Raw genomic sequence first — 23,308 nt, 5'->3', positions numbered from 1 at the left:
CAAGATGAATTTTTTTAAATAGAGAAATAGAATCCTTTGATGGACTAGTTCGTCCCCCTAACAAGTAAGTTTTACTGAAATAGTCTTTTGGTTTGCATAAAATGTTCTCGATCGTGTCCGACTAAGGGAAATTCGTCAATTTTTCAAGTTTCGAGGATGATGTGAAAAAAGAGATCCCAGGGGGAACTTGGCGCCCACCAAAGAATGATCTATGTCTGACGATGGAAAGAGGGATGTTTTCCCTGCTTTTCAAACTTTTTCAAACATACTACATATAAATTTGAGACAGATCGCTTCAGTACTTTCTGAGAAATAGCGGTAACAAACTTCATTGATAAAATCCAAGATGGCGGCCGGTTGGCCATATTGTTAACCGATCAGTCCCAAAAGACATTATGCACAACTAGAGCCCAAAGGGAACCTACGTATTGAATTTGAGAGAGATCCCTTAAGTAATTTCTGAGAAATAGTGGTAACTATCAAAATCCAAGATGGTGGCGGGTCGGCCATCTTGTTGACTGATAAGTTACAAAATACAATATACAAAACTAGATTAGGGCCCTAGGGGAATTTACATATGAAATTTGAGACAGATCCCTTCAATGCTTTTTGAGAAATAGCGATAACAAACTTTAAATATCAAAATCTAAGATGGCTGCCTGGCGGCGATCTTGTTGATTGATCGGTCCCAAAACGATCTATGCACAACTAAGGCCCTAGTTGAACATACAGATGAAATTTGAGAAAGATCCCTTCAGTACTTCATAAGAAATAGCGATAACAAACTTTAACTATCAAAATCTAAGATGGCTGCCTAGTAGCGAATGTTGACCGATCAGTCCCAAAACACAATATTTTCTAGTAGGGCCCTAGGGGAATCTACATATAAAATTTGAGAATGATACCTTCAGTACTTTATGAGAAATAGCGATAACAAACTTTAAGTATCTAAATCCAATATGGTTACCTTGCAGCCATCTTGTTGACTGATCGGTCCCAAAACACAATATGCACAACTAGGGCCCTAGGGGAACCTACATATGAAATTTGAGAATTATCCCTTCAGTTCTTTCTGAGAAATAGTGATAACAAGAATTGTTAACGGACGGACCACGGACGAAAACCGATTTGAATAGCCCACCATCTGATGATGGTGGGCTCCCTTGATGTTTCTTTATGTCAAAGCCTGTTAATGTAGACTGCCGTGTCTTCAGTGTAGCGAATAGACATTCTGGTTTGCAAAAATGTTCTTGGTCATGTCCGACTAAGGAAAATTCGTCAAATTTTCAAGTTTCGAGGCTGTTTGTGAAAAAAGTAGACTAGTTCAGTATGACTTCTTGTTATCATATTGAAGTTTAACATTTTAACTTTTAATTAAGATCGAAGCTGTTGAGATATCAGGTCTGGATTTTTTTTCTTAATTTTAGCTTTAAAATCCTACTCCTCCTTCATCCTTGGATGAATTTCATCCATATTTGGTGTGAAACATCATTGGGGAAACACAATTATATTTCATATAAATAAGTCTGGTCCGACCCCTAGGGGCTGAGGGGTGGGGCCCAAAAAGGGCAAATTTTCTTAATTTTAGCTGGCCCACTTCCTGTTTTCAGTCTCCGATCTCAATGAAAATTGGTCTAAAGGGGTTTTAATTGATGCCGAACAACATGCACTCATTTTCGTAAAGATTTTGGTATTCCAAGATGGCCGCTGGCCCACTTCCTTTTTTATGTTTCAGTCTCCGATCTCAAAGAAAATTGGTCTATAGGGGTTTTAGTTGATTCGGAAGGGGGGACTTTAGGTGAGGACAATCATATTTTATAAAGGACCGAGGTAACACCCATGGGGATAGTACGGCGGAGGTCCAAAATGGGAGCTTTGCTGAAATTTGGCTTTAAAATCTGACTCCTCCTTATATTAATCCTTGAATGGGTTACAACTATATATGGATGAAGAGCTACCAAGTTTGTTCAACAAATGACATTTACCTATATCAGAAACTTACATTTTCAACTAAGGAGTTCCTTGTATTGTTTATATTAATCTTTAACCAATATTTTATTCTGTGACTTTGTTGTTTTGTGCCATGAGTCAGATGACCTTTAAGGCCCATGGGCCTCTTGTTTTTTGGGTTTTTTTTGGGGGGGGAGGGGGATAGGGTCAGGAGTAAAAAATTAGAGTCGGTCGGGTAACCCTAAACAAACATTTTGTTTTGCCTAACTTACACCTCGACATGTGTAATACTGGTACTGAATGACAAGATATTCTAGTGATTACAGACACCGCGACATGCGACATGTGTAATACTGGTACTGATGACAAGATATTCTAGTGATTACAGACACCTCTACATGTGTAATACTGGTACTGAATGACAAGATATTCTAGTGATTACAGACACCTCGACATGTGTAATACTGGTACTGAATGACAAGATATTCTAGTGATTACAGACACCTCGACATGTGTAATACTGGTACTGAATGACAAGATATTCTAGTGATTACAGACACCTCGACATGTGTAATACTGGTACTGAATGACAAGATATTCTAGTGATTACAGACACCTCGACATGTGTAATACTGGTACTGAATGACAAGATATTCTAGTGATTACAGACACCTCGACATGTGTAATACTGGTACTGAATGACAAGATATTCTAGTGATTACAGACACCTCGACATGTGTAATACTGGTACTGAATGACAAGATATTCTAGTGATTACAGACACCTCTACATGTGTAATACTGGTACTGAATGACAAGATATTCTAGTGATTACAGACACCTCGACATGTGTAATACTGATACTGAATGACAAGATATTCTAGTGATTACAGACACCTTACATGTGTAATACTGGTACTGAATGACAAGATATTCTAGTGATTACAGACACCTCGACATGTGTAATACTGGTACTGAATGACAAGATATTCTAGTGATTACAGACACCTCGACATGTGTAATACTGGTACTGAATGACAAGATATTCTAGTGATTACAGACACCTCGACATGTGTAATACTGGTACTGAATGACAAGATATTCTAGTGATTACAGACACCTCGACATGTGTAATACTGGTACTGAATGACAAGATATTCTAGTGATTACAGACACCTCGACATGTGTAATACTGGTACTGAATGACAAAATATTCTAGTGATTACAGACACCTCTACATGTGTAATACTGGTACTGAATGACAAGATATTCTAGTGATTACAGACACCTCAACATGTGTAATACTGGTACTGAAAGACAAGATATTCTAGTGATTACAGACACCTCTACATGTGTAATACTGATACTGAATGACAAGATATTCTAGTGATTACAGACACCTCGACATGTGTAATACTGGTACTGAATGACAAGATATTCTAGTGATTACAGACACCTCTACATGTGTAATACTGGTACTGAATGACAAGATATTCTAGTGATTACATACACCTCTACATGTGTAATACTGGTACTGAATGACAAGATATTCTAGTGATTACAGACACCTCTACATGTGTAATACTGGTACTGAATGACAAGATATTCTAGTGATTACAGACACCTCGACATGTGTAATACTGGTACTGAATGACAAGATATTCTAGTGATTACAGACACCTCGACATGTGTAATACTGGTACTGAATGGCAAGATATTCTAGTGATTATAGACACCTCGACATGTGTAATACTGGTACTGAATGACAAGATATTCTAGTGATTACAGACACCTCGACATGTGTAATACTGGTACTGAATGACAAGATATTCTAGTGATTACAGACACCTCGACATGTGTAATACTGGTACTGAATGACAAGATATTCTAGTGATTACAGACACCTCGACATGTGTAATACTGGTACTGAATGACAAGATATTCTAGTGATTACAGACACCTCTACATGTGTAATACTGGTACTGAATGACAAGATATTCTAGTGATTACAGACACCTCGACATGTGTAATACTGATACTGAATGACAAGATATTCTAGTGATTACAGACACCTCTACATGTGTAATACTGGTACTGAATGACAAGATATTCTAGTGATTACAGACACCTCGACATGTGTAATACTGGTACTGAATGACAAGATATTCTAGTGATTACAGACACCTCTACATGTGTAATACTGGTACTGAATGACAAGATATTCTAGTGATTACAGACACCTCGACATGTGTAATACTGGTACTGAATGACAAGATATTCTAGTGATTACAGACACCTCTACATGTGTAATACTGGTACTGAATGACAAGATATTCTAGTGATTACAGCCACCTCGACATGTGTAATACTGGTACTGAATGACAAGATATTCTAGTGATTACAGACACCTCTACATGTGTAATACTGATACTGAATGACAAGATATTCTAGTGATTACAGCCACCTCTACATGTGTAATACTGGTACTGAATGACAAGATATTCTAGTGATTACAGACACCTTGACATGTGTAATACTGGTACTGAATGACAAGATATTCTAGTGATTACAGACACCTCTACATGTGTAATACTGGTACTGAATGACAAGATATTCTAGTGATTACAGCCACCTCTACATGTGTAATACTGGTACTGAATGACAAGATATTCTAGTGATTACAGCCACCTCGACATGTGTAATACTGATACTGAATGACAAGATATTCTAGTGATTACAGACACCTCTACATGTGTAATACTGATACTGAATGACAAGATATTCTAGTGATTACAGACACCTCGACATGTGTAATACTGGTACTGAATGACAAGATATTCTAGTGATTACAGACACCTCGACATGTGTAATACTCGTACTGAATGACAAGATATTCTAGTGATTACAGACACCTCTACATGTGTAATACTGGTACTGACCAGTATATAATAGATCTATAATCTGAATAAAAAAACCCGAGGAATTACCAAGACAACTGTTTTTAATGTGTCGGAGTCTGATTAGTAATTTAATTAAACAACGTACGTGGCAGAATCTATTGAATTTCTAATTCAGGAGTGGAATTTAGTCTGATATATCTAGTGAGACATTTTCTTATAAAGAATATCTGGTAGATATATGTAGAATGACAAAACCTAATGGATATCTAAAATGTAACGTACCTGGTGGAGTCTAATGGACGTGGCCTCTATAAGACGCAGTATTAGGTGATATACTGATCAAAATGCAAAATAAATCGGTATTTCATAATCTCAGTTTAAAGTACATGCACACAATTTATAAAATAAATGATACGATACATAGAACACATTATTGTTTAAAAAAACACGCAAAAAGACTTGTGAAAATGGTACTTGTTTAATAAAAACGAGGTAATATTATACATATGATCGACCCGTATGTCATACTTCAGGTTTTACGCCTGAGAAGCGTAAAAGTTTTATCGTCGGAACGGTACTTCCGGCCCAGCTCCTCTAACACATTTCGCCACGAGATATCACTGACAATGTCACAGTCTAATTTAGACAAACAGCAATACTGTCAGGTTAAGGGATATTAAGGGCTATCAGTATGTGACAATTGAACTTGATGACACAAAAAAATGTCCCCTATGTGGCCGAGTTAGTTACAACCTAAGAGTCCAACTTGTAAATCAATCAAATCTTTAGGCATCATTTGGATATACCACATGGCCTGTTTGTGTTTATGCCCCTGCAGGTTGACCTTCCGACACAATACTGCCGCAAACACAAGGTACTGATTCCCAGTCCATTCATCTGGCTTCGGGCACTTTGCACAGTTCGAGCTGAAGTTGAGCGCCGAACCACGGTAACGGCAACAGTTGGATTAATGTATCCAAAACGTGTGTAAAAGCAGGCGGTACGTCATATTCTGTGACGTCGCGACACGGCCTTGTCTCCACACAATCGTCTTGCCGAGCACAATTTCACAACCTTTGGGGTTGAAGAGTTCCGCAGTCAGATTATCTCATCACAAGACTTTACAGTTGCAGCACTTGGTTTTCTTCGTACATTTTGTTTCCCATGCGCGATGGGCGGCCATGATGATCTCTCCGGTCAAGTCTTCAATACCTTCTCCCGTCATGGCGGAACACTCGACGTAAGAAATCGCACCAACTCTGTTGGCAACTTCAGATGCTTGTTTCGCAGATATAACAGAATTTCGTACAACCTAAAACAAAGAAGCAAGTCACAAATGTAACAGAATTTCGTACAACCTAAAGCAAAGAAAGAAGCCACAAATGTAACAGAATTTTCATAACTAGAAGGGACATATCATGAATGGTCGTCTTTTGATTTTACATGATCTACTTTTAATTAGATTGACAATTGGTTCCGTTATTTGCAGTAAATAGTCCGTACCTGGTCCTTAGTGTTAGGTTTCTTAGAGCGGATATCCGTCTGCGTTCCCACCAACACGAACGGGGTATCCGGCATGTACTGACGAAGTTCCGGTACCCAGCATGCCTCAGCATTCTCCAGAGATTCGGTACAGTTTACAGAAAAGCAGACCAAAAACACGTCACTGTTGATGTAAGAGAGAACTCTCAACTTGTTAAAGTCCTCCTGGAAAAGACAAGGTGCAACTGTAGAGGGACACAATATTGTGGACAGGTTGTGTTTTATTTAAAATGTGAAAATTCGCCAAAGTATAGGTCGTTAATACAGGATCATATAATACATTTAGTATGTAGTAATTTGGCTTGTTTGGTAATATAATAAAGAATTTGATTAAGTAGACATGGCTTAACCGAGGAAAGAATATCCGTATCATGCGGGTGTAGGGAGAGCAAATAGTTATATTAACATCACCGAGTAAGCAATATCGAGTATCACACGACGCCATATATAGCGCCACGGCGCTGCCGCCTGACTTGCAATTGTAGTACATCATATGATAATTACTAGGAATGCTATTGGATAATAGCCATGGTCTATTTTGCGACAGTTCTCTGTCCTTCTTGACTATAGGAGACTATACCTGACTACGGGAACTATACTAAAGTAAGTCCCCCGGAAATGAGCACGCGACCAAATATATGACGTCATAATGAATATCATGTGACGTACTAAATCTATTATGGCCCTTTACCTCGGGAACAGTTCTCCTATAGTGTTGTCTGGCGAGGTATAGGGGCCTAGCCCCCTCGTCTTCGACTCGGGGACTATACCTCGCCAGACAACACTGTAGGAGAACAGTTCCCTCTGGAAAGGGCCATAATAGAATAGTAGTGCGGATAGCGCCGTCTGTTTGTTGATAAAGATTTAAAACAAACCTAATCAAGTGTTGCTGATGAATCATGATCTACAACGACATGATGGTATGATGATGATTAATGATGATATCAAGATGAAGATGATGATGACTGATTATATGATGGTGATGATGGATGACGATGAAGATGAAATGATGATGATGATGAAGTTATGATGATGATGATATCATGTATTGTTTGTGTTCAATATTGATGTTGATATCTATTTGTGAGGATAATTATTGTTTTGTAAGGATGATTGATGATGTGAATGATGTGAATTAATTGATGAGGATGAGGACGATGATGTGTGAATAAGATATTATGTATCAATGAAATTAAAAAAAAAAATAAAAAATTATAAAAATGAAAATTAAAGTGTTGCTGTCGCGTGTCATCTCCATTGTAACTTGTGTATTTCCGGCAACAAGAGGGAAAATATAACCGGAAGCTCAACATTTGGCCCGATAAGATAAAACGGCTTCTCACAAAGCCGGGGAATTCAAGTGACTCGAATTGTTTTCTAGTTTATGAGTTTATAAAGAGCTTTAAGTACTGTCTTTTAGCGATGGAATGTTGTGTTTAGTTGACACTTTTTATCAGCTGTGTTTCTGCTACAATTTATAAATTCTACTCTTCAATACTCTTCACAGATTTCTACTTTTTACACGAAAAGCTACTAATGCTATTTATACGAGTATGTACATACATGTAAATCTACTTCTAGTACTTACCTTGCCGGCAGTGTCGAACAAACTCAAGTGGTAGGGTTTGTTGTCTACTGTAACAGTGGCTGGAAGTACAAAACACTAGGTTAACATATATACATATACTTTAATCGGAAGGGCAAATTTAGTAAAACGAGTTTGATAATTTTGTATAGTCCAAAAAGTTATCACCTTATTAATTACTGTTAATACTACACTTATCATGACTTCCTAAATAATTTATGATTTATACAGTGAATCATACATTTGTTAATATTGTAACTTCATCTTGGACCATCAATACATAGGCCTGTATGTGTTTGCTTCGGAAACGTAGTGGGGTCTTAATCAGTGGCTTAGTTTACCGGTAGGGACTTAATCAATGACTTAGTTTACCGGTAGGACTTAATCAGTGGCTAAGTTTACCGGTAGGGACTTAATCAATGACTTAGTTTAACGGTAGGGACTTAATCAGTGACTGAGTTTAACGGTTGGGACTTAATCAGTGACTTAGTTTACCAGTAGGGACTTAATCAGTGACTTAGTTTACCGGTAGGGACTTAATCAATGAGGTAGGGACTTAATCAGTGACTTAGTTTACCAGTAGGGACTTAATCAGTGACTTAGTTTACCAGTAGGGACTTAATCAGTGACTTAGTTTACCAGTAGGGACTTAATCAGTGACTTAGTTTAACGGTAGGCACTTAATCAGTGGCTTAGTTTAACGGTAGGGACTTAATCAGTGACTTAGTTTAACGGTAGGGACTTAATCAGTGGCTTAGTTTAACGGTAGGGACTTAATCAGTGGCTAAGTTTACCGGTAGGGACTTAATCAGTGACTTAGTTTAACGGTAGGAACTTAATCAGTGGCTTAGTTTAACGGTAGGGACTTAATCAGTGACTTAGTTTAACGGTAGGGACTTAATCAGTGGCTTAGTTTACCGGTAGGGACTTAATCAGTGACTTAGTTTACCGGTAGGGACTTAATCAGTGACTTAGTTTACCGGTAGGGACTTAATCAGTGGCTTAGTTTAACGGTAGGGACTTAATCAGTGACTTAGTTTACCGGTAGGGACTTAATCAGTGACTTAGTTTACCGGTAGGGACTTAATCAGTGAGGTAGGGACTTAATCAGTGACTTAGTTCACCGGTAGGGACTTAATCAGTGACTTAGTTTACCGGTAGGACTTAATCAGTGGCTTAGTTTACCGGTAGGGACTTAATCAATGACTTAGTTTACCGGTAGGGACTTAATCAGTGACTTAGTTTAACGGTAGGGACTTAATCAGTGGCTTAGTTTAACGGTAGGGACTTAATCAGTGACTTAGTTTACCGGTAGGACTTAATCATTGACTTAGTTTACCGGTTGAGACTTAATCAGTGACTTAGTTTACCGGTTGGGACTTCATCAGTGACTTAGTTTACCGGTTGGACTTAATCAGTGGCTTAGTTTACCGGTTGGACTTAATCAGTGACTAAGTTTACCGGTTGGACTTAATCCGTGACTAAGTTAACCGGTTGGACTTAATCCGTGACTTAGTTTACCGGTAGGGACTTAATCAGTGGCTTAGTTTAACGGTAGGGACTTAATCAGTGACTTAGTTTACCGGTTGGGACTTAATCAGTGACTTAGTTTACCAGTAGGGACTTAATCAGTGACTTAGTTTAACGGTAGGAACTTAATCCGTGGCTTAGTTTAACGATTGGGACTTAATCAGTGACTTAGTTTACCGGTAGGACTTAATCAGTGGTTTAGTTTACCGGTAGGGACTTAATCAATGACTTAGTTTACCGGTAGGGACTTAATCAGTGACTTAGTTTAACGGTAGGGACTTAATCAGTGACTTAGTTTACCGGTTGGGACTTCATCAGTGACTTAGTTTACCGGTAGGGACTTAATCAGTGACTTAGTTTACCGGTAGGACTTAATCATTGACTTAGTTTACCGGTTGAGCCTTAATCAGTGACTTAGTTTACCGGTTGGGACTTCATCAATGGCTTAGTTTAACGATTGGGACTTAATCAGTGACTTTGTTTACCGGTTGGGACTTAATCAGTGACTTAGTTTACCAGTAGGGACTTAATCAGTGACTTAGTTTAACGGTAGGAACGTAATCAGTGACTTAGTTTACCGGAAGGGGACTTAATCAGTGACTTAGTTTACCAGTAGGGACTTAATCAGTGACTTAGTTTACCGGTTGGACTTAATCAGTGACTTAGTTTACCAGTAGGGACTTAATCAGTGACTTAGTTTAACGGTAAGGACTTAATCAGTGACTTAGTTTAACGGTAGGAACTTAATCAGTGACTTAGTTTACCGGAAGGGGACTTAATCAGTGGCTTAGTTTACCGGTAGGGACTTAATCAGTGGCTTAGTTTACCGGTAGGGACTTTATCAGTGACTTAGTTTAACGGTAGGAACTTAATCAGTGACTTAGTTTACCGGAAGGGGACTTAATCAGTGGCTTAGTTTACCGGTAGGGACTTTATCAGTGGCTTAGTTTACCAGTAGGGACTTAGTAAGTGACTTAGTTTACCAGTAGGGACTTAATCAGTGACTTAGTTTAACGGTAGGAACTTAATTAGTGACTTAGTTTAACGGTAGGGACTTAATCAGTGGCTTAGTTTACCGGTAGGGACTTAATCAGTGACTTAGTTTTACCGTTTAATCAGTAGTTTACCGGTAGGGACTTAATCAATGACTTAGTTTACCGGTAGGGACTTAATCAGTGGCTTAGTTTACCGGTAGGGACTTAATCAGTGGCTTAGTTTACCGGTAGGGACTTAATCAGTGGCTTAGTTTACCGGTAGGGACTTAATCAGTGGCTTAGTTCACCGGTTGAGCCTTAATCAGTGACTTAGTTTACCGGTTGGGACTTCATCAATGGCTTAGTTTAACGATTGGGACTTAATCAGTGACTTAGTTTACCGGTTGGGACTTAATCAGTGACTTAGTTTACCAGTAGGGACTTAATCAGTGACTTAGTTTAACGGTAGGAACGTAATCAGTGACTTAGTTTACCGGAAGGGGACTTAATCAGTGACTTAGTTTACCAGTAGGGACTTAATCAGTGACTTAGTTTACCGGTTGGACTTAATCAGTGACTTAGTTTACCAGTAGGGACTTAATCAGTGACTTAGTTTAACGGTAAGGACTTAATCAGTGACTTAGTTTAACGGTAGGAACTTAATCAGTGACTTAGTTTACCGGAAGGGGACTTAATCAGTGGCTTAGTTTACCGGTAGGGACTTAATCAGTGGCTTAGTTTACCGGTAGGGACTTTATCAGTGACTTAGTTTAACGGTAGGAACTTAATCAGTGACTTAGTTTACCGGAAGGGGACTTAATCAGTGGCTTAGTTTACCGGTAGGGACTTTATCAGTGGCTTAGTTTACCAGTAGGGACTTAGTAAGTGACTTAGTTTACCAGTAGGGACTTAATCAGTGACTTAGTTTAACGGTAGGAACTTAATTAGTGACTTAGTTTAACGGTAGGGACTTAATCAGTGGCTTAGTTTACCGGTAGGGACTTAATCAGTGACTTAGTTTACCGGTAGGACTTAATCAGTGGTTTAGTTTACTGGTAGGGACTTAATCAATGACTTAGTTTACCGGTAGGGACTTAATCAGTGGCTTAGTTTACCGGTAGGGACTTAATCAGTGGCTTAGTTTACCGGTAGGGACTTAATCAGTGGCTTAGTTTACCGGTAGGGACTTAATCAGTGGCTTAGTTCACCGGTAGGGACTTAATCAGTGGCTTAGTTTACCGTTAGGGACTTAATCAGTGACTTAGTTTACCGGTAGGGATCGGGTAAATTATGGAGTTATCTCACATGGAGCATCCTCGATGTTCCATTGCTTACTTTCACTGTCGGTAACGTGGATGAGGACCGACTATGATGTAGATGAGCGGTACCCTTATTTATCTCTTTACGTGTATAGATACAAGTATACAGGTACATCCGGATAGGTTTGGGGGTAGTTAAACAAGGAGGGAAGGACTCTAGGTATAGTGTATATGACACCCCTGGGGGAGAGGAGGGCTCTAGGTACAGTATATGACACCCCTGGGGGTACGATACCCCCTGGGTGAGGGCTCTAGGTACAGTATATGGCACCGCTGGGGGAGAGGAGGGCTCCAGGTACAGTATATGACACCCCCTGGGTGAGGGCTCTATGTACAGACAGTATATGACACCCCTGGGTAAGGGCTCTAGGTACAGTATATGGCATCCCTGGGGGAGAGGAGAGGTACAGTGAATACGACACCCCCTGGGGTAAGGGTTCTAGGTACAGTATATGGCACCCCTGGGGTGAGATGTCAATACGGTGACGACATCACAGGTGATAACAGGTACAGTAAGACACCAGAGGCCACCCCAGGTATATATATTACGGTATGTAGGATGGAGGAAGCTAGGGCTTATACAGCTGAATCATCACGGGATATTTGTGGTTTATATCAAAAACACCGTCTGTGTCATCTTATATACTGTCTGACGAAACCATATAAAATCTATTATAGTGTAGTTAGGACGAGTTCAATAGCCTAATAGCTGCTCCTCAAAACTATAGGAGAATTCGAATTTAAGTTTTACTTTGGGGGTAGGAGGGTAGAGGTAGTTTGGATGGGGGATGTGGTGTTGTTCACGCGGAAATACTGACTTAGTATTCGTCCGTTTGTATAAAGTCATGGGTTGGAGATAACTCACAGGAAACTCTGACTCTGTTCGTATGTGTATAGTTATTTTTCCAGTCTGAGAGACTAATCCCTACTTCCTCTCTATGCTGTCCGATCTTAATAACAGCTGCTCTCACACATTGATTGACACATATCCGTGTTATTATATCTCCAGTAATATACAAACGTGTAACATCGCTACCTAAACTGTATTATACAAAGTCGATAAGAAACTGGATGTTATTTATCCGAATAACACATTTCAATATATATATACATTTACTCATTCAATACATTATTTTTACATCATTTATTAAACACACGGAACCCAGGAGCGATACCCAAAATCCACTTCACGAAAACTGTTACACAAGTATTGCCTCTACATAACTATATGGCTATCCTTTACTCAAATAAGCTTAATAATTTAACTAGTCTCACTAGAGTGCTGCTAGTGAAAAAAGGAATGTTGACAAATCGATTTTCGATATACTGTGTGAATTGCGAAGTTGGGATGGGAGAATAAATAAACGCATCCCAGAGGACAAATTGTGTAGGGATTGAAAAAAAATGCATCTGGTGGGATAGTCACCTTGACATTCTCGTGGTATCATTTTATAGTGTAGTTAGTAAGGAACTGTAGGAATCTACCGTGGGAGTGACTCTCGCGCTACTTACATAACCACTTACAAACACCAACCACTGTGTACTCAGGGTTTAAAGTGTGGTATCTGTGGTTGAATTTATTAAAATTTGAGGAGCGGCGAGTTAGTTATCGCCACCAGAAACATATGTTTCTGTCGCTACGGAAAGTGTGATTGTCAGGTAAAAACACATGGGAATCGCCTATCGGAAATATGGAAATAATTAATCTAAGGTATAGGGTAAACTGGTGTCGTTTACAGAATATATTAGGGAGTACATTATAATTATTTATATTTGGTTCTAATTTTGGAAATAATTGTTTTACTTGTATTGTCCTAGATCACAAATGATATATCGACGATCTCTGTAATAGTTTTAATAAGCAGTAGAAAAATCTATTACTATAAATTTATTGTTCGAATATCAGAAATATTTTTATTGTTGATACAAAAACACCAATAAGGTTTTCATTGGACTATCAATGGATAACATATATAGTTTAACTAAGGTATTACCACAATTATCTATAACTTACCGGCATAATTATCAAACAGAGTTGGTGTGTAGTCGGTTTTAAAGGATCTGTTGGACACTCTGGCAGCCAGACTACTCTTCCCTACCCCAGTGTCTCCTATCAACACACACTTCAAACTTAACTTCTCCCAAAACTCGTATCGCTTCTTCATCTTGTCTTAGCGTTAAACATCCATACACCATGTCTCATACACATGTCCCATATACACAATAAACTGGAAATAATATCATATACACCTCGTCTGGTGACGTCATCCGAGTCTGACGGAGTCGACCAATCGTAATACAGTATCTGTCTCAGTGTTTCAGGTGTGGCGTCTGGCGACTAATTGTTAGTTACCTGTAACATACCTGTATATTGGGATTTGACACTTCGGCCGTTGTGTGTCAATCAGTGAATCAGTCAGGAATTGATTAATCAATTGCAGATATATGTACCAATTTCTGTTGCAATCAATGGTGTGTGTAGACACGCCATTCTCAACTGTATACACACAACTCACTCACACGTAACAGTTTTCAAACATCATGAATCATAAAGATTCAAATAAAACATTAATTATATTGTTTATTAACAGGATTTCTTTTAACTAAAGAGGTTTTTTTTTTATTCTTTACTCCCCATTTTATTAGATGTCTGATCTAGGAGAAATTGTTCATACCTGTTTAATTAAGAACCACGTTTGGCAGTATTTATCAAAGATTGCTGGTATGTAATTCAACAATGTAAAATTTCGATAATCAAAAAGACTTGCCCGTCCAACATCATCATATAATAGTGTTATATTATATAGCTAAATAGGATGGAGATATATGATACGGTGACACCCTTATATCCCTACGGCCTAATAGTCCGAAGGCCCGTTAGTCCGAAGGCCCTTCAGTCCGAAGGCCCGTTAGTCCGAAAATTAGTAAATATTGCAAGTTATATAGTTGTTATAATTAACGTACAGTTGTATTTTCACGAATACATTTTTCTGCAGTGCTGATCTGACAATTTATATAGACGATTGGACGGCAAGTTGTCATTTCTTCATGAAGCATTGCGAGTTCAAAATTACATCAAAATAAAAAAAAAATAATACTAAAACAGGTTTATATGTTATATTTTATAAGATATCTCACAAGCATACAAGCTTTAAAGTTGTCCGATTGTAAGCCTTATGTACACTGTAATTTGATTGCATTTGGGTTAACATTGCTCCATGAATAAATGATGTATATAATCAAAATTTACCGAAAAATGACCTTTATTATACCTTATATACGTTATACTTTACAATATGTACATGTATTTTGCGTTTCCTTCCCCTTTCTTTGACTTGTTTATTCTACCCTTAATGACAGAAATGGTCCGCATAATGATATTTTGGGGGGTGATGTTAAACCGGATTGCATTGTAAATTAAAATGCATATACTCTTTAATATCAGATACGTTTACGTATTTCAAGATTATGCTCTTTTTTAAAATTCGCAACATTTCGTTTTTTATTATCATTTTTCATCAAATCTATAGTCACATACATGTAAGTATACCTTAGCAAATTTACAACAAATCTTTTGCATCGAAAACCGTAATAAACATTTCGAGTACTGTTCACATATAAATTCCAGTTATATATTTTTTTTCGGCCTATCGGGCCTTCGGACTAACGTGCCTAGGACTATTGGACCTTCGGACTGACGGGCCTTAGGACTAATGGGCCTTCGGACTATTGGGCCGTATGGACATAAGGCGGTCACCTATGATACACAGCTTTGACACATTTTTGTGATGTTTTCTGTGAAATGCACTTCCCTTACTTCCGAGAGGTCACCAGGGATATTGTGATTAGACGCATTTCCTTTACCTCGGATTATTGTTTACAAGCATGCTGTTTATAATAATTTTCCTGTTTAGTGACGCTCATTGTAAGACTTTGACACATTTTTGTAATGTTTTCTGTGAAATGCACACTTCCTTTCAAATATTTCGAAATCATGTTCATTTGCATGATGTACAATATAATATATTACTTGATTTCTCCGAGTCATTGCAAGAAATTTTAGTATTCAAAGTAGGACAATCATGCATCGATCATTTTCATACATCTTCCGAGCTCTAAGCTAGGGACACAAATATACATGTATCTAGAGGTTGTAACGCTGGTTATTACAAGGTCTAGCTGTTCTTTATAATGACCACCGGTCGAGTTCTAGTCTTTTAATTATGTGGACTCGTTTTATTCGTACCTACGGCTACATATGTATACACTAGCTTTTAGTAATTATATAATATCAGCAGGCTCGAAGAAATCAAGTAATATAATATATTGAACATTATTCAAATTGACATGATGTCGAAACATTTTAACTACTTTATAATGAGCAATTTCGAAAAAACCACTATATTAATAAATGCAATGGTGCAATAGAAGAAAAGCTGCGATATACCCATTACACTGACCAAACGCGAAAATATAAAATCTCTTGAGAGATTAATAAAAATAAGATTGGGTAGAAGTTGAAACTGAAGTCGTCCGACAATAGCTGTGAAATACAGAAGATGGGTAAAGTTTGTATTTTAGTACCCAAAGTCAGCTTACGTATAGGTAGTCTGACCACAGGCCAAACATCACAGGAAACTTAAAACAGGCCCGCCCTAGAACAACGCAATACTAAAGTCCGGAACGGACGTGCTCTGCTGAACCGGAGAAGGAGAACCCCCGCGCGTTTATGGCTCAAATAATACACAATTCACATCAACCTGGTGTGTTTAGTATCCATGTCCTTGGTATAACAACAGCCAGTTTACTCATGTGTATATAATATATTTATGATATATATGCCGTATTTTTCATACTCACAAATCAAGAACAGTTTTTAATATGTTATTTACCACCAAAGTTGCTAACATTTTGAGAATTACAATATTTACAAAGTAGAAGTTTAAATTTTACAAGTACAAATAAGAGCTGAAAACGATTTTTGCAGTACTCACTGCCAGAAATCATTATAATGGCAGACCAAGAAGCCAAGGTGTAATCTGCTATTTCAATACACGTTTGTGTAGTAACTGTTTTAAAAGTGATTTCTGCAAGTATGTTTCCGTCTAAACATACAAAAGGCAAGAAAAACAAGAATTTTACATTGCACAAATTCTGTGTTGTAACTAACATTTAAAGTAAAACCTCTCTATTAAGATCACCCAGCGGTCTGAGTAAAAGTGGTCTCAATAGCGAGTTGGGTCTTAATTCTGAGGTTGACCAGATTTCATCTCTGATGACCAAGAACAGTACATGTATAAGGAATCAGACATGCTTGCCCATTTTAATGATTTTCACAGCTTAAATCATCTAACCTGATGGTTTTCAATAGATTACTGGAGAAAAAAATAGCATGAAAAAATGTTCACCCAGTTTATGGCACATATAACTTAAAGATGCTCCATCGCCGACAGAGCATAAATGATATTCATCATTTGAACAATAATTGGTGTGTAATCGTGTATATATCTGTCTAATTAACACAAAAACTAACATAAAATAATTTATTTTGCCTTTGGTGCATGCGCAATCAGTACTTCATTCCATATAGATATAGTGCCGCGGAATTTTTTCGGGATGCAATTAATTATTTGTCATATTTTTAACTTGAAGTAAAATTAGAAGCTCAAACTGTTCAATGGTGGTAATGATGTAAAGTACGTAACTTTTGTAACCGAAGAGAAATACTAAATCGTCTGCTCCTGTTTTTTATAGTGAAAAAATACCATTTGTCAGCAGTGGAGCATCTTTAAGAGTATATGTAAAACTAAACATATTGTACGTTTGATCGGACGAGGTTCCCATGCCATGCCTAGATCTAGTAAGGTTTCAGAACCAGACACAGAACCAGACACAGAACCAGACACAGACCAGACACAGACACAGACACCAGAAGAACATAGTTGGTTATCAAGAAGAAGTTGTTTAAAGATTTAAGCCTATTTGACCCCTGTGAACTTGAATGGAAGTCAAGGTCATTCATTTGAACAAACTTGATAGCCCTTAATCCAAGCATGCCACAGGCCCAATATCAGGTCCCTCGGCTGTTTGGTTATTAAGAAGAAGTCGTTTAAAGATTTAAGCCTTTTTTGACCACTGTGACCTTGAATGAAGGTCAAGGTCATTCATTTGAACAAACTTACTAGCACTTCATCCCAACATGTCACAGGCCAAATATCAGGTCTCTAGGCCTCTTGGTTATCAAGAAAAAGTCGTTTAAAGATTTAAGCCTTTTTGACCCTTGTGACCTTGAATGAAAGTCAAGGTCAATTATTTGAAACAACTTGGTTTCGAGTCCATCCCAGCAAGTCCTCACCTGCGCTAATATCAGGGCTCTAGGCCTCTTAGATATTCATTCACAAGCAGCTGTTAAAAGGATGTTAGGCCTTATTGACCCCATGTGAACCGTTGAAGTTGATGTCAAAGGTATCCATTTTATTTTGATAGACAAACTTGGTAAGCCTTCAACCAAGCATGTCGACCGTCCCAATATCAGATAACCTGGGTTGTTCTGGTTCTTAGAAGAATGATCTGTGTTAAAGATTTTAGGGCCGTAATTTGACCCCTCGTAGCACCTTGAATGAATGAAAGGTCAATTATTATGAAACAAACTATTGGATATCCCTTCAATCCCAGGTCATTCAGAGTGAGCGGGGGGGAAACTCAGTAGCCCTTCATGCCCAACATCACACAGGTCCATATATCTGGTCTCTAGGCCTTTTGGTTATCAAGAAAAAGTCGTTTAAAAGATTCAAGCCTATTTGACCCCTGTGACCTTGAATGAAGGTCAAGGTCATTCTTTTGAACAAACTTAGTAACCCTTGATCCCAGCATGCCACAGGCCCAATATCAGGTCCCTAGGCCTCTTGGTTATTAAAAAGAAGTCGTTTAAAAGATTTTAGCCTTTTTGACCCCTGTGACTGTGAATGAAGGTCAATGTCATTCATTGGAACAAACTTGGTAGCGCTTCATCCCAGCATGCCACAGACCCAATATCAGGTCCCTAGGCTGTTTGGTTATTAAGAAGAAGTCGTTTAAAAAGAGTTTAGCCTTTTTGACCCCTGTGACCTTGAATGAAGATCAAGGTCATTCTTTTGAACAAACTTTAGTAGCTCCTTCAGTCCAACACATGCCACAGGGCCCAAATAATCAGGTTCTCTTAGGCCGTCTATATTTAATCAAGAAGTAGTTATATAAAGGATTTTAGCCATATTTGATCTCAGTGTGACCTTGAATGAAAGGTCAAGGTCATTCATATTGAACTAACTTGGGTAGCCCTTATCATCCCCCGCATTAGCTACAGGGCAAATAATCATGTACCCTGGTCCTTCTGTTTCTTGATTAAGAAGAATCCTTTAACAGATTTTAGCCTTTATGACCCCTGTGAACCTTGATTGAAGGTCAAGGTCATTCATTTTGAACAAAACTTTGGTAGCGCCTTCCATCCTAGCATTATCACAGGGCCCAATTAACAGGTCCCTGGTCGTCCTTCTGGAAATAATGAGAAGAATAAGTCCTGATTGTAAAGATTTTCACACTATCATGACCCCTGTGACCTTGAATGAAGGTCAAGGTCATTCATTTGAACAATTTTAGTAGCACTTCATCCCAACATGTCACAGGCCAAATATCAGGTCTCTAGGCCTCTTGGTTATCAAGGAGAAGTCGTTTAAAGATTTAAGCCTTTTTGACCCTTGTGACCTTGAAAGAAAGTCAAGGTCATTCATTTGAACAAACTTGGTTGCCGTTGATCCCAGCAATGTCACAGGCCCAATATCAAGTCCCTAGTCCTCTTGGTTATTAAGAAGTTGTTTAAATATGTTAGCCTTTTTGACCCCTGTGACCTTGAATGAAGGTCAAGGTCACTAATTTGAACAAACTTGGTAGACCTTCATACCAGCATGCCACAGGCCCAATATCAGGTACCTATGTTGTTTGGTTATTAAGAAGAAGTCGTTTAAAGATTTAAGCCTATTTGACCCCTGTGACCTTGAATGTAAAAAATCAAGGTCATTCATTTGAACAAACTCAGTAGCCCTTCATCCCAACATGTCACAGGCCCAATATCAGGTCTCTAGGCCTTTTGGTTATCAAGAAAAAGTCGTTTAAAGATTCAATCCTATTTGACCCCTTGACCTTGAATGAAGGTCAAGGTCATTCATTAGAACAAACTTGGTAGCCCTTGATCCAAGCATGCCACAGGCCCAATATCAGGTCCCTAGGCCTCTTGGTTATTAAAAAGAAGTCGTTTAAAGAGTTTAGCCTTTTTGACCCCTGTGACCTTGAATGAAGATCAAGGTCATTCTTTTGAACAAACTTAGTAGCCCTTCATCCAAACATGTCACAGGCCCAATATCAGTTCTCTAGGCCTCTTGGTTATCAAGAAGAAGTCGTTTAAAGATGTAAGCCTATTTGACTCCTGTGACCTTGAATGAAGGTCAAGGTCATTCATTTGAACAAACTTGGTAGCCCTTGATCCCAGCATGCCACAGGCCCAATATCAGGTCCCTAGGCCTCTTGGTTATTAAGAAGAAGTCGTTAAAAGATTTTAGCCTTTTGATCCCTGTGACCTTTGAATGAAGGCCAAGGTCATTCATTTGCATAAACTTGGTAGCGCTTCATCCCAGCATGCCACAGGCCCAATTTCAGGTCTCTAGGTCTCTTGGTAATATAGAAGAAGTCTGTTGTAGATTTTCACCTATTTGACCCCTGTGACCTTGAATGAAGGTAAAGGTCATTCATTTGACACAAACTTGGTAGCCTTTCATCCCTGCCATGTCTTTCATCTCAATAATTTCAGGACACTAGCGGTTACAGGTTCTACAAAATGCTTCGTCAACTTTACGATATTTTCGTTAACTTTTGTGCGGTTTTAGTACTTTATTCAACGAATTTACTATGCATTTATCTCATATAACTTCATAATCTTATGATCGAGTTCGTCGTATCGTTACGTATTAAAGCTTGCGTAACTTTACGACATCTCTTCCGATGATCGTAACTTCATAAGCCATTTTCAGTGTCAGGTGTTTGGAAAAGATCGTCCATATCTAACTCTTCATTTTGTGGTTACAACAAGAGCAATTCTATTTAACAACTCTCGTTGCTAGAAACTTATTAGTTTGAAACAGGAGAACTTTTGTTCTATGAGAAAAATTTTCATTTGGTAATGTTCCACTATTCTCTTTCAACTGTGTTTAAAAAAATAGTGTCAATTTTTAGTATCTTATTATTACGAGCATTTTAAATTGTTGACGTCGGGCGGTGTAATCGCCGGAGCGGAAATTACATGAAGACATTGCGTTTCGAAATATTAATAAGTAGCGAGAAATAATGCTTGTATGTCACAGGTTTAGTAGTTGATTATTTCTATTTTATGTATGACCAATTATATAGAAAGAAATACACTCTAAAAGTGATTTTCTCGTAGAATAATACATGCAATAGGTACTCTGTGCACTACACATACAACTTGAACAAATTCTAATATAAGATAAACAAAAATAGCAAGTGTTGTAACAACTAACATTTAAAGTAAAACCTCTCTATTAAGATCACCCAGCGGTCTGAGTAAAATTGGTCTCAAATAGCGAGTTGGGTCTTAATTCTGAGGTTGACCAGATTTCATCTCTGATGACCAAGAACAGTACATGTATAAGGAATCAGACATGCTTGCCCATTTTAATGATTTTCACAGCTTAAATCATCTAACCTGATGGTTTTCAATAGATTACTGGAGAAAAAAATAGCATGAAAAAATGTTCACCCAGTTTATGGCACATATAACTTAAAGATGCTCCATCGCCGACAGAGCATAAATGATATTCATCATTTGAACAATAATTGGTGTGTAATCGTGTATATATCTGTCTAATTAACACAAAAACTAACATAAAATAATTTATTTTGCCTTTGGTGCATGCGCAATCAGTACTTCATTCCATATAGATATAGTGCCGCGGAATTTTTTCGGGATGCAATTAATTATTTGTCATATTTTTAACTTGAAGTAAAATTAGAAGCTCAAACTGTTCAATGGTGGTAATGATGTAAAGTACGTAACTTTTGTAACCGAAGAGAAATACTAAATCGTCTGCTCCTGTTTTTTATAGTGAAAAAATACCATTTGTCAGCAGTGGAGCATCTTTAAGAGTATATGTAAAACTAAACATATTGTACGTTTGATCGGACGAGGTTCCCATGCCTAGATCTAGTAAGGTTTCAGAACCAGACACAGAACCAGACACAGAACCAGAACCAGACACAGACACAGACACAGAACCAGACACAGAACCAGAACCAGACACAGAACCAGACACAGAACCAGACACAGAACCAGAACCAGAACCAGACACAGAACCAGAACCAGAACCAGAACCAGAACCAGACACAGACACAGACACAGAACCAGACACAGAACCAGAACCAGACACAGAACCAGACACAGAACCAGACACAGAACCAGAACCAGAACCAGACACAGAACCAGACACAGAACCAGACACGTCTTTATGGAAACAATATTGAACAATTTGTTCAGTATGTTACTGACTCAACACAGACTGATTGATTACAAAACCATTTATCATCTATATGACATCTTTGACCAATTAAGAGTTTGGGTTTTATTAGTTTAACGTCCTTTTAACAGCTAGGGTCATGTAAGGATGTGCCAGGTACCCGGAGAAAAAACACCGACCAGCGGTCTGTACCTGGCAACTGCCCCACATGGGATTCATACCCACGACCAAGAGGTGGATGGCTTGAGGTAATATGTCGATACATCTTAACCATTCAGCCACTGCGGCCCCCAACGGCCAATTATGAATATACATTTTGTACATGAAACAAGGGCCCAATAGGCCCGAATCGCTCACCTGCAATTTGGTAATCATGCGTGGTTCATATTTAACAAATAGAGTAAATAAGAATTTATATCATCCCTAAGCACATTAGAGGCCCCTTTACATCTTGGTTATTAAAAAGAGGTCGTTTAAAGATTTTAGCCTATTTGACCCCTATGACCTTGAATGAAGGTCAGGGTCATTCTTTTGAACAAACTTGGTAGCCCTTGATCCCAGCATGCCACAGGCCCAATATCAGGTCCCTATGCCTTTTGGTTTTTAAGAAGAAGTCTTTTAAAGATTTTAGCCTATTTGACCCAGGTGACCTTGAATGAAGGTCAAGGTTATTCTTTTGAACAAACTTGGTAGCCCTTGATCCCAGCATGCCACAGGGTCAATATCAGGTCCCTGTGCCTCTTGGTTATCAAGAAGTTATTTAAAAATTCAAGTCTATTGGACCCCTGTGACATTGAATCAAGGTCAAGGTCATTCATTTGAACAAAATTGGTAGCCCTTTATCCCAGCATGTCACATGCCAAATATCAAGTCTCTAGGTCTCTTGGTTATTAAGAAGAAGTCGTTTAAAGATTTTAGCCTTTTTGACCACTGCGACCTTCAATGAAGGT

The 23,308-nt window shown here is 38.3% G+C and overlaps 1 protein-coding gene across 1 annotated transcript; it reads right to left on the bottom strand.

The window, feature by feature from the left end:
- Positions 1-5,308: 5,308 nt before the first annotated feature.
- LOC138319337 (cell division control protein 42 homolog) lies at positions 5,309-14,035 on the bottom strand. The gene is made up of 4 exons (XM_069262417.1): positions 13,814-14,035; positions 7,980-8,038; positions 6,353-6,556; positions 5,309-6,161 (listed from the first exon to the last, which is right to left on the bottom strand). Exons 1-4 carry the CDS (start codon positions 13,962-13,964, stop codon positions 5,961-5,963), a joined length of 615 nt encoding a protein of 204 aa, XP_069118518.1. The 5' UTR covers positions 13,965-14,035; the 3' UTR covers positions 5,309-5,960.
- Between the last annotated feature and the right edge of the window lie 9,273 nt (positions 14,036-23,308).

This window comes from Argopecten irradians, chromosome 3 (genome assembly GCF_041381155.1).
Source record: "Argopecten irradians isolate NY chromosome 3, Ai_NY, whole genome shotgun sequence".
NCBI lineage: Eukaryota > Metazoa > Mollusca > Bivalvia > Pectinida > Pectinidae > Argopecten > Argopecten irradians.
The sequence above is the reverse complement of the archived record's forward strand: the minus strand, read 5'-3'. Positions and strand labels throughout refer to the sequence as shown.

Coding starts and splice junctions, on each gene's coding strand:
- LOC138319337 (XM_069262417.1), bottom strand. CDS start 13,964: ATGAAGAAGCGATACGAGTTTTGGGAGAAGTTAAGTTTGAAGTGTGTG. Junction 8,039..13,813: donor TCTGTTTGATAATTATGCCG/GTAAGTTATAGA, acceptor TTGTACTTCCAG/CCACTGTTACAGTAGACAAC. Junction 6,557..7,979: donor TGTTCGACACTGCCGGCAAG/GTAAGTACTAGA, acceptor TGTCTTTTCCAG/GAGGACTTTAACAAGTTGAG.